This window comes from Schistocerca nitens, chromosome 6, assembly GCF_023898315.1.
Source record: "Schistocerca nitens isolate TAMUIC-IGC-003100 chromosome 6, iqSchNite1.1, whole genome shotgun sequence".
In the NCBI taxonomy this organism is placed as follows: Eukaryota; Metazoa; Arthropoda; class Insecta; order Orthoptera; family Acrididae; genus Schistocerca; species Schistocerca nitens.
The window spans coordinates 51,304,434-51,323,419 of record NC_064619.1 but is presented as its reverse complement, the minus strand read 5'-3'; the positions used below and the strand labels follow the sequence as shown (position 1 = coordinate 51,323,419).

Below are 18,986 nucleotides of genomic sequence, written 5' to 3'. Positions count from 1 at the left end.
AGGTCTCACTTCGTCAACAAACAGTGATAATATATCTAGTTTTGTTCTGAGGCAGTGCACATTTACACTCGCTATAACTAAGACAACATTTTCTTTAATGATATTATTTCCTTTTTCACTGGAATGTTCTTGGTCTTGGGAGTTTATCGCACTGGTCATCCTCTGGAATGAAAAACGTTTTATCACAATGTTCTTTGCATATACTGTTGTTCATTATTTTATCTTTTAGGTCGAAGTCAACACAATTTTAAGGCTATTGTTTATTCCCGTTGTTTCCAGTTTTTCAACCATAAAATTGTTGCGATTTGGGAAAGTGTTCTGTAAGATGTTAGTCACAGTTTCAGCTGTGGTGCCACCTCTTAGTTTGATTAGGAGGAACCAGGCTTTTTTGTCACCATACAGCATTCCTTTTTCATCGCCAATACCTATTATGGCTTAATTTCTGTTTTTGGTACTGTCATTCACAAACGTTTGTATATAGGGCCTCAAACACTGTTCACCAGATTTTCCATTTTGTAGCACAGTCTTGTAAGATGTTTTGTTTTCTTTTTCTGTGTCTTCAGCGGTCTTAGCCAGTTCATTTTTTTGCTTCGCTACAGTAGAATTTTTTCTGCCTCCTCGCTCATTTTTCACTTCTTGCCAGGCTGTATGGATGCCTTCCGAAGAGTTTTCATCCATCAGATTGTTTACGTCTGTATTTGATTTGTTTTTAATGTGGGGTTTCACTGACACACTCATTGCCACTCTAGCAATGTTTGGGTCTTCAACGTTATTTCTCGTTGGAAAATTACCACTTGATGAATTTGCAGGCTTTTTGGTGCTGCTGTGATTGGTGATAGTGGTAGGTGATGCTTCTCTAACACACTCCAGACCTGTATTTGAAGTTTGCCTCAGATTCGCGATGGTTACCTCTTTATTTCCGGCTATAATACATGATATGTTGTTTTCTACATCTTCTGCACACTGTCTTGCTGTGTTTCTCGATTATTGAGATGCTTCTTCACTTCGTGGTACCAATATTTCTAACTTATAGAGTTTGGGGCAATCACAGTGTCTAGTGTTTCTTATATTTGTTTGTTATCACTGGTAAGTTTTTTCACAATTTGCGTAAGATTACTCACTGATGCAACTGGATCAACTCTGCATTGCTGCTTAGAGTACAAGATTTGTTCATGTTTCGCTGTATTAATGTCCTCTGAGATTTCGTCAGCTAACCTCACTTCACAGTTGTCACAAACGCATGTTAAGCGACCTTTTTAGCACTTCACAATGCGATCTTCGCTGCTGGTGAGCCCCACACATTCCGTGTAAAACGATTTTCCACACCACAGTGCACACTAAACACTGAATTCCTCATTTTTAACTTTTTTCTCGCACTTAGCACAAAGCATGCTTTCACTGGACGCCATCTATTCTATTCCATTTATTGTACATACCTATGAAGAGTAACTGTCCCTCCTTTCATGTTGTTGTTGTTGTGGTCTTCAGTCCTGAGACTGGTTTGATGCAGCTCTCCATGCTACTCTATCCTGTGCAAGCTTCTTCATCTCCCAGTACCTACTGCAACCTACATCCTTCTGAATCTGCTTAGTGTATTCATCTCTTGGTCTCCCTCTACGATTTTTACCCTCCACGCTGCCCTCCAATGCTAAATTTGTGATGCCTTGATGCCTCAAAACATGTCCTACCAACCGATCCCTTCTTCTAGTCAAGTTGTGCCACAAACTTCTCTTCTCCCCAATCCTATTCAATACCTCCTCATTAGTTACGTGATCTACCCACCTAATCTTCATCATTCTTCTGTAGCACCACATTTCGAAAGCTTCTATTCTCTTCTTGTCCAAACTAGTTATCGTCCATGTCTCACTTCCATACATGGCTACACTCCATACAAATACTTTCAGAAACGACTTCCTGACACCTAAATCTATACTCGATGTTAACAAATTTCTCTTCTTGAGAAACGCTTTCCTTGCCATTGCCAGTCTACATTTTATATCCTCTCTACTTCGACCATCATCGGTTATTTTACTCCCTAAATAGCAAAACTCCTTTACTACTTTAAGTGTCTCATTTCCTAATCTAATTCCCTCAGCATCACCCGACTTAATTCGACCACATTCCATTATCCTTGTTTTGCTTTTGTTGATGTTCATCTTATATCCTCCTTTCAAGACACTGTCCATTCCGTTCAACTGCTCTTCCAAATCCTTTGCTGTCTCTGACAGAATTACAATGTCATCGGCGAACCTCAAAGTTTTTACTTCTTCTCCATGAATTTTAATACCTACTCCGAATTTTTCTTTTGTTTCCTTTACTGCTTGCTCAATATACAGATTGAATAACATCGGGGAGAGGCTACAACCCTGTCTCACTCCTTTCCCAACCACTGCTTCCCTTTCATGCCCCTCGACTCTTATAACTGCCATCTGGTTTCTGTACAAATTGTAAATAGCCTTTCGCTCCCTGTATTTTACCCTTGCCACCTTCAGAATTTGAAAGAGAGTATTCCAGTCGACATTGTCAAAAGCTTCATATACTTCTCTTTATATCCGTAGCAACGACAATACTACTATCACAAGGCGAATACGTGTAATATTCAAGTTTCGCCGTTACCGCAAGTCGTAGACAAGCAGCGTCATCCCAAAATCATGTCACTAGGCAGGTTTAATGTTGAGAACACGCGCAGTAGCATAGCCAAATGGGCTATGGCAGCAAGCTACACTTTTTCCATAGATTTATATAACACAGTATATTCTATGTAAGACCATGTGCTTTGCTTGCCATCTTTGTTTTCATGTACACATGAAGGGAAGGTCTTTGATATTGCACAGATGTGCATCACGTCGGCAAGATATGTTGACGAAGGTGTTGTGATATTGGTTTGTTTGGAAAGAAGCATAAGAGTTTACATGGTACAGTGTTGTCCTGTAAAGTTTGTGTAGTTTTACAGGTGATATCCGAAACAGATATCACACTATTTCATCCTTGCGTTTTTTTGTTTCGTTAGATGTGATTAAGATGCTGGAAATGCGCCGTGATTGGGAGTGAATTATTTCGGTGTTCATAGACATAATCGCATTTGTGTTGGATACATCCTGTAAATGAGAGATGAATGTGGGTGATGTGGATATGAATGGAGAAGCTGATGATAATGACACTGACAGCACAGACTGCATAACAAGTACTCCTCTACATCATGATCGAAGTAAACACTGCATGGCCTCAGGCGGAGGTGCTCGTCCAAAGAACAGACATTTGGTTAATCATTTAGCAAATGGTATTTCCAGCCATGTAATTGATGGTGCTGTAGCTGTGAATAACAATTTACCTGTAGATGCTGTTAGTGAAGCAACAAGCAGCAAGACAGAAGTTAATTTGGGCGTTACCGTAAACAAGGTTCTCAATGGTTTGAACTCAAACCAACCAGAAAACTCATTACCTCTTTGCGTAGAATCATATTTGGGGACTGCAAACGTTAATAACTCTGTTTCATCGTGTTCGCGTCCACTCCAGAACGGGACGGGCAAAAATTCCTTGCGTCATAGAGAAAGGAGTGGAGTCGTAAGTAAAAGGTGGAATGACGATGAAAGTTCTAGTGATACGGGAAATGAAGGTGAAGATGTGTTGTCTGCGGACGAGTGTTGTTTTTACACCTACAAGGGCGATCAGTTAGCAGATTTACCGAGCTCGTTTTTCAGGCTCGATGTCGTTGGTAACGGCGAACAATGTGTAGGAGAAAATTCCCCAAGAACCAGTGGAAACGGAGAAATTAATGAAAATGTTCATCCTCACAGTGGAAGCTCCTCACCAGATATGGATTTTTTGGAAATGGATTTTGATCCCGGACATTCTTGCGATCAGAACTCAGACGATGATTCTGATGTATGTGAGTTAAGGGAAGAAGAGTCTTGCCATGAAACTGCAACAGCTGAAAGGGTGTTTGAGGTAGCTTCTGAGTCAGTGGAAGATGAGGTAGGAGACACTCAGGAACAATGTCCCTGTAATCATAGTGAATTAATGCCATCTTCGGTAAACGGTGCAGTTGCACTAGTACCAACACCACTTATGCCTGAAGGAAATAATGTATCAGAATCTCACAATATAATTTCTCTCCCTCAAAAAATGCCAACGAATCTGCAATCATTGTTTCTTCCTCGCAGCCGTAGCAGTGAAGTTTTTCCAAGCACTAGTACTGCTAGTGTTGTCTGTTGGCCAGCAAGAGACACTCGAGGTCATCATTGTAGTGGTGCAGATCTGTGTTCTCCAGGTGAAACCGATGTGTGCTGCAGTGACTGTCCAGTTGATCATGCAGGTTTGTGGAATGAATCCCACTCCAGGTTGCAGTGTGAGCAATTGCCAGATACCAGGAAGCATAGCCTCCATACTTCTCTTTATCACAGCATAATGGCGAAGAGGTTGCTTCTGAGTATTCACCCAGATGTTGAAGAAAGCAGTTCAGTAAGTATTTATTTTTATGGTGTTTCTTCAGATATGAATAATCCTGTAACAATTTTAATCATTAGTCTTGCAGGCACAGCTAGCCCAGTTCATTTTAGTTTTCTGTGTTTTATTACCCTTTGAACAATGTAACATATACTAAGTAGTGTGGTCTGTGTTTCTTATTGATGAGATTTTTTTAAGTTGATTGATTATTTTTTTGGGGGGGGGGTAATTTGATTTATGATCCCTGTTTTATTTCTGGGACGTATTAAATTTGATCTTAACAACGTCTTTATCCACTGATTTTCTTGTCAGTTGTGATGTTTTATTTCCAATAGGTGTAACCACATAAGGAAGAGAAACACAAATTCATCTTCATCAGAGTATATTTCAGATTGAAAGTAATGCACTGTGATGTCCATATGTTTAAACTTTCGTCAACAATACTAAACTTGTGAAAAGGGTGCCAAAAAGTTGTGTTCCTTCTTATCAGGACTTCATCATAACATATCGAAAATACACAGACCATAAAATACATACACACAGAATATTTAAGTTTGCTTTCATGAGGATTGGACATATGATTAAGCATGACATTAATAAAGGGGCCATCCTCGCATTTGCCTGAAGCGATTTAAAGTACAGTAACCCAATTCAGGACGCCTGGACAGAGCAGGCACCATCATCCTAAATATGAGGACAGTGTCTTAATAGCTGCATTGTCTTACTTGGTTGGTCCCTGTTGTACTATATTATTTGATTTAGGCAAAGGTTGCACCATATAATGTATGATTTAATACATAGTTTTGCACTACATCACTGCACACACTTAAAGACACATACTGCTGACTCTTGGACCACGAACATGTTGTTATGCCCCTTACACTCTCTCCAGTCTACTGGGAAAACTGACTCAGCCTGTAAACTTGTAATTGTGTTCGGGTTAATCGAAACGTCTGATTCCACCCATCTGCTTTTACCAGTGACGTCACCGATGTGGTGGAAACGACCATTCATAACAACTCCCATATCGTGAGTATGACATCAGTATGTAAACATGACAACAAAACACAAAAATAGATCGAAAAACCATCAAAGACTTATTCCTCAAAAAATATAATGAAACTAACTGGACAAGCAGAGGAATTTGGGGGTTTTTGGGTGGGGTCAAACTAAAACACACGCTACTAAACCAAATGACAAAAACAATAAAATAAAATGACCGCAACCTTCCCAAAATCAACTAAAAACAATATCCACTGGAATCGAACACTTCCCTTGACCTATATAGGTCAACAGAAACTACCGAACCAAATAAAAAAACCCAAAACTACAACCACTTCCACAATCATCACTACCTCAAAAAAGACAACAAAGCAACAAATTGGAATCGAACACTTCCCTTGACCTATATAGGTCAACAGCAAATTGGAATCAAACATTTCCTGTGACCTGTTATCCTTACAACATCTCCACATATAGCCGTCCCTGGTCCGAGATGCCGGAATTTTAGTAAGCATCATTTCTTCACGACGCACTGAACAATTCATGACTTCAGCCAACAGACCGAATAGCTGAAGAAATTTTATTAGAGGCAACGCACTGTCCCCCATCATAACCAACAACCGAAAACTGTTGACCTTGTCAGTCATATCCATACCTACCAAAGACATAAACAATGCAGTTTACCAAAATTCACACACGATGAACAGAGAAAAAAAACTACAATAACGTCGACATAACAAAACCAAAATCGTTAAGTCACTGAAAAATGTTCCACTGAAAGCACAGTCACCACTGATACCACACACGTGCAATGCTACCACGCAAATGAACCACATACGCCACATAACACGTTACCCATAAACACACCACCAGAGAGATCCACCGACTGCAACAATATGCCACCTATAAACATGCCACGCACACAAACTTAACCAAAAAAATCACCGAACACACAACACTTACACCTAAACCCACCACTAGAGAGTACCACCGATCACATCAAAACGACACCTACAAACACGCCACTCTCGTAAACTAAACTCAGCGCCGTCGTCACGTCACACACCTCAACAGCCTTACATCACGGGTCAAAGTCGTCTGGTGGAATCGGATGCTTCCATTGACCCTTATGTTCCATGCATCTCTTCATGCCCACCCCTCAGTCCACCTGAAAAACTTGAGTCTCCATCCTCCCCCCCCCCCCCCTCCCCCACATGATAAGTGAAATATTGAGCTGTGGTGAATTATAAGACATAACTGTCATGCACAATAGGTCTTGGCTCTTGATTTTCTTGTAAAAGCATTCTGAGCATGTATTGTAATATGGCAGCTTGTTGCAGTTATCCCCATTCATTACTAACCACTACTGTGAGTCCTGAAACTAATCGTTAACTGTCAAGCATGAATTACATATGAAGAATGTTTTAGCTACTATTGTCAACAGATGTTTTTAGTAACCTTTTCACCTCCATAGGCAGTTTACTATACATTCTTATTCTCTGGTATAAAATGCTGTTTTGAGACTTTTTTTGTTTTCATTGGTAAATGTTAAGCCCAAACTAGTTTTGAACATGGCTGCATAATCAGCGACCATCCACAAAGCAAAATTAAAGCAATAGCAGCCTGCAGTCACAAAAAAGAAGTATTTTGACCTAGATTTTGGCACTGCTACGAGTGCCTTCATCAGAAGTAAAACACTCAATCTGGCATGTCACATATAAAACTAAATATTAAGCAAGAAAGCTTTAGTCACAAAATTATTAAAAAAGAATATGTAGAAGGCAAGCCACTATGGGCTGCTCACATGTCTGATGCTATTGTAGGTAGACGTAGATTTTGTCCATGCTGCTGTGTTCTGCTGAAGAATTCCAAGACAGGCAGTCAATGTCTTCATGTGCAAGTCTTTTTTTATTTTATTTATTTATTTTTATACTGCGTGACATTGTACTTGTGAAGCCTCAATACCAATCCCGCCAGTCAGTCTGACAGACCTTGCAGGCTAGTCAGCCACCATAAAGAATGGTGGTCTACCACAAAATTGTGAATGATTTGCCAAATAAATAAGGCCAGAACTTGTTGGTGGATCAAACAACACGAAGACACTTCCTCTCAGTTTAGAATAGTTCTCGGCCTTGGAGAATACTCTGAAAGCGTAAGCTGCTGCGTTTTCAGTACCTTCCTGAATTTACACAAGAACAGCATCAGTCTCATAACTGCTAGTCTTGGTGTGAAGTTCTAACTCAGCATTCTCAGCATACAATGCTAGGCGTGGAGAAGATGGTACTACCACCTGAGGGACAAGGACAGATTTTTCTTGTGCCTTGTTCCATGAAAATTTGATGTCTCCCAGCCGTAGTTCTTGCAAGGGACTTGCCTTGGTACAAAAGTCCTTTATGAATAGCCAGTAGTACCAACACATTCTGAGAAAACTTGTCACTTCACAAGTCTGCCAAGGAGTTGGAAAATCTGTGACAGCTACTATTTTCTCTAGATTGGGAAAGACTCTATCACCATTCATTAGGTGCTAAAAGATTTTTATTTCTTGGGCAATGAAGAGGATTTGGACGGATTCAGGCAGAGTCCTGTAGGCTCAACAAACTTCAACAAAGTTGTTAGGCAGCGTAGTTGTTGATGTTGTGGCCTTCAGTCCAGAGACTGGTTTGATGCAGCTCTCCATGCTACTCTATCCTGTGCAAGGTTCTTCATCTCCCAGTACCTACTGCAACCCACATCCTTCTGAATCTGTTTAGTGTATTTATCTCTCAGTCTCCCTCTACGACTAAATTGGTGATCCCTTGATGCCTCAGAATATGTCCTACCATCCGATCTCTTCTTCTAGTTAAGTCGTGCCACAAATTTCTCTTCTCCCCAATTCTGTTCAATATCTCCTCATTACTTATGTGATCTACCCATCTAATCTTCAGCATTCTTCCGTAGCACCATATTTCAAAAGCTTCTATTCTCTTTTTGTCTAAACTATTTATCGTCCACGTTTCACTTCCATACATGGCTACACTCCATACAAATACTTTCAGAAACGACTTCCTGACACTTAAATCTATACTCGATGTTAACAAATTTCTCTTCTTCAGAAACGCTTTCCTTCCCATTGCCAGTCTACATTTGATATCCTCTCTACTTCAACCATCATCAATTATTTTGCTCCCCAAATAGCAAAACTCATTTACTACTTTAAGCGTCTAATTTCCTAATCTAATTCCCTCAGCATCACCCGATTTAATTCAGCTGCATTCCATTATCCTCGTTTTGCTTTTGTTGATGTTCACTTTCAAGACACTGTCCATTCCGTTCAGCTGCTCTTCCAGGTCCTTTGCTGTCTCTGACAGAATTACAATGTCATCGGCGAACTTCAAAGTTTTAATTTCTTCTCCATGGATTTTAATTCCTATTCTGAATTTTTCTTTTGTTTCCTTTACTGCTTCCTCAATATACAGTTTGAATAACATCGGGGATAGGCTACAACCGTGTCTCACTCCCTTCCCAACCACTGCTTCCATTTCATGCCCCTCGGCTCTTATAACTGCCATCTGGTTTCTGTACAAATTGTAAATAGTATTTCGCTCCCTGTATTTTATCCCTGCCACCTTCAGAATTTGAGAGAGAGTATTCCAGTCAACATTGCCAAAAGCTTTTTCTAAGTCTACAAATGCTAGAAACATAGGTTTGCCTTTCCTTAATCTATTTTCTAAGATAAGTCGTAGGGTCAGTATTGCCTCATGTGTTCCAACATTTCTACGGAATCCAAACTGATCTTCACAGAGATCGACTTCTACCAATTTTTCCATTCTTCTGTAAAGAATTCGTGTTAGTATTTTGCAGCCAGTATATAAACTTGTACTACTGTGGTTGGTGTGGGCTTCATATCTGTCTTGGCCACAATAATGCATTCATTATGCTGTTTGTAGTAGCTTACCCACATTCCTATTTTTTTATTCATTATTCAACCTACTCGTGCATTACCTCTATTTGATTTTGTATTTATAACCCTGTATTCACCTGACCAGAAGTCTTGTTCCTCCTGCCACCTAACTTCACTAATTCCCACTATATCTAACTTTAACCTATCCATTTCCCTTTTTAAATTTTCCAACTTACCTGCCCGATTAAGGGATCTGACATTCCATGCTCCGACCCAGAGAACGCCAGTTTTCTTTCTCCTGATAACAACGTCCTCCTGAGTAGTCCGCGCCAGGAGATCCAAATGGGGGACTATTTTACCTCCAGAATATTTTACCCAAGAGGACGCCATTATCATTTAACCATACAGTAAAGCTGCGTGCCCTCAGGAAAAATTACGGCTGTAGTTTCCCCTTGCTTTCAGCCGTTCGCAGTATCAGCACAGCAAGGCCGTTTTGGTTAGTGTTACGAGGCCAGATCTGTCAATTATCCAGACTGTTGCCCCTGCAACTACTGAAAAGGCTGCTGCCCCTCTTCAGGAACCACACGTTTGTCTGGCCTCTCAACAGATACCCCTCCGTTGTGGTTGCACCTACGGTACAGCTATCTGTATTGTTGAAGCACGCAAGCCTCCACACCAGTGGCAAGGTCCATGGTTCATGGGGGGGAGACAGCGTAGATATTCCTCAAATGTCTTCTGAAAATTGTCAGTACCATCCAGATAGTAAAGAAACAACATCCATTTCAGATGTAGAAACAGATTATCTGTCATACAATCGAAGGTGGGTGGAGCATTCATTGCCAAAACGGCTTAACTTTGAACTCACTGAGACCATCAGGAATAATAAATTATGAGGGCAGCCTTTCTTTTCTTGGTCAGCCTCGTTGACCTCAGGTTACCACTTGCCTATCTGTATGTCCATAGTTGAGAAAAATCTTGCTCCTTTTAATCAGTCTACGGTGTCATCAATACATGGCAACGGGTAGCTATCGTTATTCATAATTTTGTTGAGTTGTCAGTAATTGATGCAGAAATTCCATGTACCATCCTTCTTCTTCACAAGGACCAAGAACTCTCCGAAGGTTCAGTGATGTCCTCCTGCACCACATTGTCCACTTTCTGCTGAATTATGCATCGTTCAGCTGCTGACATCCTGTTTGAGCACTGGCTAACTGATGGGTGATCCCAAGTCTTTATCAGTGTTTAACCACTGGCCTCTTGGTCTGTCTTTTGTCCACTTCGACTTTCTACAGCATCTGGAAATTGGCACAGAACAGCTAATACTCGCTGACATTGTTCCTTGGTCAGGCCATATCCTGTAGGCAGTTCAGTAGCTCCACTGTTTTTCTGTAGGGGTAGTAGAGCTCAATTCCATTGATGGTACAGAGTTGCCCACCATGGACTGATTTGGCTGTTCTTACGCACATGCCTTTAGGGCTGAGTTGTGTCTGCTCATTACAGTTAGTGATCCAAAGTTTTCCTTGATCACTTGTGATGTTAATGATCATCACTGGTATGTAGATTTCTTTTTGAATCTGAGTAATTTTTGTATTCGACAAAAGAGTCACAGTTTAACTATATTGACTATTGGGACTTGCCTCATTGATGACATTGAGATAACAGTCTTGAATGATCCACAACTCCCCAAAGCAACCTTTGTTATGTATGCTTGTTGGAATAATGTCATCAATCTTGAGTCTTTTCCACAGTGTACGACTGCTTGTAATGCTTGCAAGAAGTCCCATAATAATATTATGAGTACATTCAGCTAAAACAATGAATTCGAAGAGCTGTGTTTTGTCATTGGTAGTTATTCTTGCAGTATGTGTTCCTGTTGGCTGGATGTATTTTTCTTTGTGTGACTTTCAGCACAATCCCTTTCGTGTCTCAAAACAAAGTCTTCTTTAGCTGATGACTATAAGCATTCGACATTACAGAAAGAGAAGCCCCTGAACTGACCAGCACCCAGACAGGTTGGTCATCAATTTCCTGACATCTTGGTGACTGTCACCCATGGAGGATTTTTGCCTGTGGTGAGCTCACGTCCATAGATGGTCAGCTGCCATAGTTTTCCTGATTTCATTGGTTAAGTGAGTGGAATCCACCTTCACACAGCAATAGGGAACGGTTGTGGAATGTTGGAGAATGACCTCATCCGGAGTACAGCAATGGGTTTCGCCCCACAGGTCAATGATGATCGTCTGCAGTTTTCTGGTGTGAATAGAACTGTTGTGGTGGGGTGATAGTCAATCAGTCAGTCATCTTCTTGCTCTGCAGTAGCATAGGTATTCAGGGTGTCTGCAGAGAAAAAATACTAGTGTGTTATCCTCTGTCCTCCCAACTGTGTGTTCTGCTACAGGGCATTGTGGAGGAGTTGGTTGCACCTCTGTTGGTAAAAAGCAGAGTTGTCGTTTGACGACTACAGCATAAGTTCGAGATGACTGGGACTGTTCTTCATGATACATTTGACTGTTGGCAGAGATTAGTGCTAAAGGTTGATAGACCTCTTAACGTTTTCTATTACCTCCTAATGTATGGGCTCAATGTTCAGGTCATGGTGGTCTTCCACAACTTATGTAGTTACCTCATTTGGGTGTCTGTCTTACTTCTTTCATCCGAAACTTTTATGTTGCATTTCATTGATGCCCAGACACCATGTAACGAATTCCTCAGTAGTTGTGACATCCTTTGTCAGAAGAGCTTGGTATATGTTTTCTGTGACTCCTTTCATCGAGTGTGAGATTTGGTCAGCTTCTGTCACATTCAGATTAACTGTGTGATGTAGCACCAAAATAGTCTGTATGTAAAACTGTGTCATTTCCCCATGATGTTGGGTAGCACCAAAATAGTCTGTAGGTAAAACTTTGTCATTTCCCATGATGTTGGGGCCTTTTTCTCAATTGTACTTCCACTAAGTAGACTTTCACCAATCAGCTGGACTTTATCGTACGTAATGAGCTTCTCTTCTTTTTTCAAACCACTGCAGAGCAGTATGTATTTACCAAACACGTCATGTCATCCCATCTGTTATATTTGGCATGTCAGTAGAATCATTTCAGCCATTTTGTCAGCTCCTAATCAGTGTCTGTGGGAAATACTGATGGATCCCTGATATGCTGCTGACCTATTACTGTTCTAGAATCCATCGGTCCGGAAAGTATATAGCTTTAAAATGACGTACTGGTTGTATTCCAGTTGCTGTCTTTGTAGGCAACAGCTGTTATGTTGCATACTTGGAGCGACAATGATGTAGAACTTTTGAGGATACCTGGCATCTCCACCAAACAGTGTCACATAATAACCACAGTTGAGTCCGAATTTGAAAGCAGATCCATTAGTGAAGTACAATAGGCCTACTTAGTATTGAAAGCCACATTTATTTTTGACAACAATAATATAAGAATACAAAGCTTTCCCAGTGAATGGAAAAAGGTGCAGGCCTTTCCCATTTTCAAGAAGGGTCATAGGACAGACAGACAATACTGTAGTCATGAATCTAACATTTGTCTGTTGTAGAATTTTGGAACATGTTTTTATGCAAAATTTTTGGAATCCGGAAACCACCTCTGTAAAAATTAGCTTGGCTTCAAAAAGCAATGATCATTTGAAATCCAGCTCACTCCGTTTATCTACAAGACCCAGAAAGCAGTAGATACTGGTGCCCAGGTTGAGGCAATGTTTCTTGACTTTTGAAAGGCATATGATACAGTTCCACACTGCCACCTAATGAACAAAATACTAGCATACAGAATATCAGACCAGATGTGTGACTTGATTGCAGAGTTGCTAGCAAACAGAACACAGCATGTCATCCTCAGTGGAGAGAAGTCTTCAGACATTGCAGTAACCTGTGGCATACCCCAATGGACTGTTATTGGACCATTAACTTTCACATTAAGTATAACTGAACTCACTGATAGCAGCAGAAGTACTATGAGACTTTTTGCGGATGATGCCGTTGTAGAAAGAGAAGTTGCCATGCTAGAAAATTGTAGCGAAATGCTGGAAGGTCAGCAGAAGATCGACATATGATGCAAGGTTTGACAGTTGTCCTGAGCATAAGCAAATGTAATGTGTTGTGCCTAAATAGGTAGAAATACCCATTATTGTATGATTACATGATTGCAGAACTATCACTGGAAGCAATTGTGTCCGTAAAATACCTTGGAGTATGCATATGTAGCCTTTAAAAGTGGAACTGCCACATAAAACTAATCACAAGTGAAGCAAATTCCAGATTAAGATTCATTGGAAGAATCCACAGGAAATTTAGTACACCCGCAACGGAGATAACTTTAAAAATAAAAGTAAAAAGAAACCCTCATTTGACCAATACTAGAATACTGCTCACTAGTATGGGGTCTGTACCAGATAAGATTGATAGAGGGAATAGGGAAGATCTAAAGCCGAGCAGCAAGTTTTATTACTGACATGTTCAGTAAGTGTGAAAACTTCATAGATTTGCCAGCCGTCTCTAGTGGCAGGCGCGTTCTGCGTCATGGTGTAGTTTACTGTTAAAGTTCTGAGAGTGTATGTTCCTAGACGAGTCAACCAACATATTTCTTTCTCGTATGTATATTTTGCAAAAAAACTATGAAGGTAAAATTTTTAGTCCGCTCGATAGCTTACTAGCAATTGTTGTTCCCCTGAACCATTTGAAACAGGAACCGGAGAAAGAGGGGCAGTGACAGTAGTACACAGAGTATCCATTGCCACGCACAGTATGGTGGCTAGTGTAGTATAGTTGTAGATACAGACAGATAGATAAGACCTGAAGTGCTGGATGGAGAATGCTGCTATTTATACAAACATCAAATATTCCGAAATGTATAAACATTAAAAACATAAGAAATTTTGAGAACCTCCCAGAAATGATAAATACTAAATAACAAATCATTGCTAGTGGTAGGGTGCCATTTCAATGGCACCCTACACCCTAACAGTGCTAACTGCTATGCCACTTTGCATGCAGCATAGCTCACAGCAATATTGCCAAAATGAGATCTGTTCACCTTTTCTGCTGATGCAAATTGATTAGCAAATGAGCTATCTTCAGTTACGTACTGAACCCTGTGTGCAGCACTATCTGCAAAGTTGTTCCTTTTGTGTGTGTATCTTGTAGTTCTGGCATTCACTTTGATGGTGACCTGTTCTCCTACAGTGGCTTGGTTGGGCCTCACAAACCTCGCACCACTGGTATTATTTGTCTTAATTATTGCAGATTTTTGTCCAGTTATGATTTACTATCGCTGCATTCACATGTGAACACTTCACAATAGGTTTGTTGATAAAATATCAATATATCAATATTTTTCAAGTAATATCGATATATATCAGCGATAGCTTTTTCCCCAATATATCTATATCAAAATGGCAATATCAAGTGCTGCTATTTGTATTTTATATTATATTTTTTCACAACTTTTGGTAAATATATGAAATTGTTCTTTTGAAGTTGTAGTAGAACATAATTTTACTTTCACTGTGTGAAGGAGTCTTACTACTTTTTGAGCTTTCATTGTGTCCAATTTTTCTCTTTGACTGTATGAAGCAAGTATGTGTGGCACAAAAGATGATGTCCAATTGCACTGGGGGGAGGGGGTAAATGGAATAACAAAATTGCCGATATGAAGAAATAGCTCACCAGCTGTGTTAAAAAACAATTTTTAATGCAACTAGTGTGCTATTTCTTCACATCAGTACTCTTCAAAAGCAGCTGCCTAAAAATGATGAACAAAAATCCAAATGATAAGATTGGTCTTTGTGATGGGCAGAGCTGTGTGAGGGGAAATGCTGATGCAGTTAGCGGTTGGCGCTACCAACAGAAACTGCAACTCTTAGCTTCACCGTGCAATTGTGACAGAACAATTGCTAGGTCACTGGTGTTGGCAAAAATGAAAAAAACAGGAAAGTCGACATGAAGTGTTCTGAACATATTCGACGTGTGATGAAGACAAACGACAGATCCATTGGACACATATTATTGTGCTATTTACTTGCAGTTACCATTGTTAGCTCTAAAACTGGCAGTATATTTACAATGTGCAGACAATATTTTTATAGGCTGGTACATCAATATTTTTCCATTGATATATTGATACTTTTTCTCAGTATATCAAGAGCAGATAATGATATTTTTTATATGTATCGATGTAACGTGTTCTCTGTATTTTAAAAATATCAACAGTCCTACTTCACAAAGCACACTGGTTATAAAGTACCCTGAGATTTGACTCAGATTTTTGCAGTCATAATTCAAGCCTCGTGAATAAATCACCTTTCCTAATCAGTGGCAGCTCTGAGTAATGTGTAATGCTAGTACATATTATTTACAGTACATACAGACTATATGAGCTCATAAAGTCATCTGAACGTAATGGACAATGTGCACTTGACTTCTGATGTGAAGGAAGGCAAGTTAATCAGATTTAATGTCTCAACAACAGCTAGTTCAGCTGGGAAAAGTCAAGGAAAGGAATTCTAGTTAACGTTATTGTTACACAGGTCTCTACAGCATCTTTGAGAGTAGAGTCCCTGTACAAAAATTTAGTTTCAGAATTATACACTCCTGGAAATGGAAAAAAGAACACATTGACACCGGTGTGTCAGACCCACCATACTTGCTCCGGACACTGCGAGAGGGCTGTACAAGCAATGATCACACGCACGGCACAGCGGACACACCAGGAACCGCGGTGTTGGCCGTCGAATGGCGCTAGCTGCGCAGCATTTGTGCACTGCCGCCGTCAGTGTCAGCCAGTTTGCCGTGGCATACGGAGCTCCATCGCAGTCTTTAACACTGGTAGCATGCCGCGACAGCGTCGACGTGAACCGTATGTGCAGTTGACGGACTTTGAGCGAGGGCGTATAGTGGGCATGCGGGAGGCCGGGTGGACGTACCGCCGAATTGCTCAACACGTGGGGCGTGAGGTCTCCACAGTACATCGATGTTGTCGCCAGTGGTCGGCGGAAGGTGCACGTGCCCGTCGACCTGGGACCGGACCGCAGCGACGCACAGATGCACGCCAAGACCGTAGGATCCTACGCAGTGCCGTAGGGGACCGCACCGCCACTTCCCAGCAAATTAGGGACACTGTTGCTCCTGGGGTATCGGCGAGGACCATTCGCAACCGTCTCCATGAAGCTGGGCTACGGTCCCGCACACCGTTAGGCCGTCTTCCGCTCACGCCCCAACATCGTGCAGCCCGCCTCCAGTGGTGTCGCGACAGGCGTGAATGGAGGGACGAATGGAGACGTGTCGTCTTCAGCGATGAGAGTCGCTTCTGCCTTGGTGCCAATGATGGTCGTATGCGTGTTTGGCGCCGTGCAGGTGAGCGCCACAATCAGGACTGCATACGACCGAGGCACACAGGGCCAACACCCGGCATCATGGTGTGGGGAGCGATCTCCTACACTGGCCGTACACCACTGGTGATCGTCGAGGGGACACTGAATAGTGCACGGTACATCCAAACCGTCATCGAACCCATCGTTCTACCATTCCTAGACCGGCAAGGGAACTTGCTGTTCCAACAGGACAATGCACGTCCGCATGTATCCCGTGCCACCCAACGTGCTCTAGAAGGTGTAAGTCAACTACCCTGGCCAGCAAGATCTCCGGATCTGTCCCCCATTGAGCATGTTTGGGACTGGATGAAGCGTCGTCTCACGCGGTCTGCACGTCCAGCACGAACGCTGGTCCAACTGAGGCGCCAGGTGGAAATGGCATGGCAAGCCGTTCCACAGGACTACATCCAGCATCTCTACGATCGTCTCCATGGGAGAATAGCAGCCTGCATTGCTGCGAAAGGTGGATATACACTGTACTAGTGCCGACATTGTGCATGCTCTGTTGCCTGTGTCTATGTGCCTGTGGTTCTGTCAGTGTGATCATGTGATGTATCTGACCCCAGGAATGTGTCAATAAAGTTTCCCCTTCCTGGGACAATGAATTCACGGTGTTCTTATTTCAATTTCCAGGAGTGTATTTATTCATCAGGCTGATTTTTTTCACAAGGACCACTTGGATACCGAGCTGAAACCTATGAACCGTTTGTTCCAGAGATCAGCTGTAGGGATCATGATATTAGATGAACACTCTCCAGGGAATGGAAATGCACTCAGCAATCACAAGACGATTGGCCTGATGCACATCTCCCTTTCTGCAGATGTACATCTATGAAAATATGTTGGATGACTGCTGTGGTCTATTTGCTCATCAACTATGAGGATAGGAGAGATGCTGTGCCCAGTTAAAGACAGTTTTCCCCTCGATGTTCTTGAAATATGTAACATCCTTTGTCAGTGCAGAGGCAACTATATTGGTCAGCCCAGCTATTCAGATTTTGAACATTGTGCAGAACACAAACATCACATTAAATATCACGATTTGGACAAATCAGCAACTGCTGAGCACATTGTAATGTGAAGGCATAAAATTATGTTTGATGAATCAAAAGCAGCCTTGTTCCACAACAGTGGCTCTCAGGGATGTATGAAAGCAAGTTCTTGCCATTGAGAAGCTACAGAGAAATTTACCAAGTTGTTTACTTTCCAACGAGAGAGGTGGCACCACTGGAGTCTCATACATGAACGTTATACTGGCCTCTTCATGACAGGATGACATAGCTTGAACAATCACATGCTGATTTTTCAATATAGGAGGCCATTATAGCAGCAATGATGGCTGTCAGTAATTTCTGCAAAGATTTGTGAGTCTATCACTGAAACTTCAAAATTTTACTGTAGGTTTGTGTGCCAAGAAGACTGAGAAAAAATTCTTCAGGAACATGAAAAATTTTGTTGGAGATTATATAGGTTCAGACAAACCTAATGAAATTAATAGAAAAATGGCTACTTTGAAGAAAGCTGGTGCTTCTTAAGTTAAAATAAAGAGATACCATTTATATACTACTGCTCGCATAACATTTACAAGACTGTATTGAAAATTGTCACAAAAGAACAATTTTTAACATGCTGTAGAAATGTAGGATTAATTACATTGAATATTGTTATTTGTCAGCCACTAACAAGTTATTTTAATCCTTGTATCTAAATAATCAGATAAATTGTATTCTTAACTTCTTTGACTTTATAGGGATTCAAATTTTATTGCTTATGTCTGCAGGAATTTTGTTAAACACCATCACACCAGAATGCAAAAGCCTGCTCTGAACTCTTAGACAAGCAGACATTCGACATGGAAATTATTTTTGTGTCATATGTTGAGATAGTGTTGTTGCAGTTCATTTTAAATTTATTTTTATTGTTTATCTTAAATGTCATTAATCATGTGGTGCACATGTCCACTGCAGTGCACATGTCCACTGCAGTGGACAGCTGTTAACGATGCTTCTTTGGCGTTTTCAATCAGTCCTGAGGCTGCAAATGTGCACAGTCCACTCCAGTGGACACTCTCTACTGGTGCTGTAACCTGCCAGCATTTGCAGCTTCAGGACTGATTGAAAACGCCAAAGAAGTGATCATCAACAGCTGCCCATTGCAGTAAACAAATGCACCACTTTGTTAAAGTGGAAATGTGCTGGGAACTGATTTTAGAAAAACATAAACATTTGGAGTGCCCTTCTTCCTCTTCCAGTTGTGATGAAGTGATCTGCTC

The 18,986-nt window shown here is 41.1% G+C and overlaps 1 protein-coding gene across 1 annotated transcript in view; it reads left to right on the top strand.

Annotated features, from left to right (window-relative positions):
• The first annotated feature begins 2,848 nt into the window (after positions 1–2,848).
• LOC126262884 (uncharacterized) overlaps positions 2,849–18,986 on the top strand; it is an 83,643-nt gene continuing 67,505 nt past the window's right edge. Inside the window, exon 1 of the mRNA XM_049959760.1 lies at positions 2,849–4,461. Coding sequence (XP_049815717.1) covers positions 3,112–4,461 — 1,350 coding nt within the window. The 5' untranslated portion in view covers positions 2,849–3,111. The remainder of the gene's footprint in view (positions 4,462–18,986) is intronic.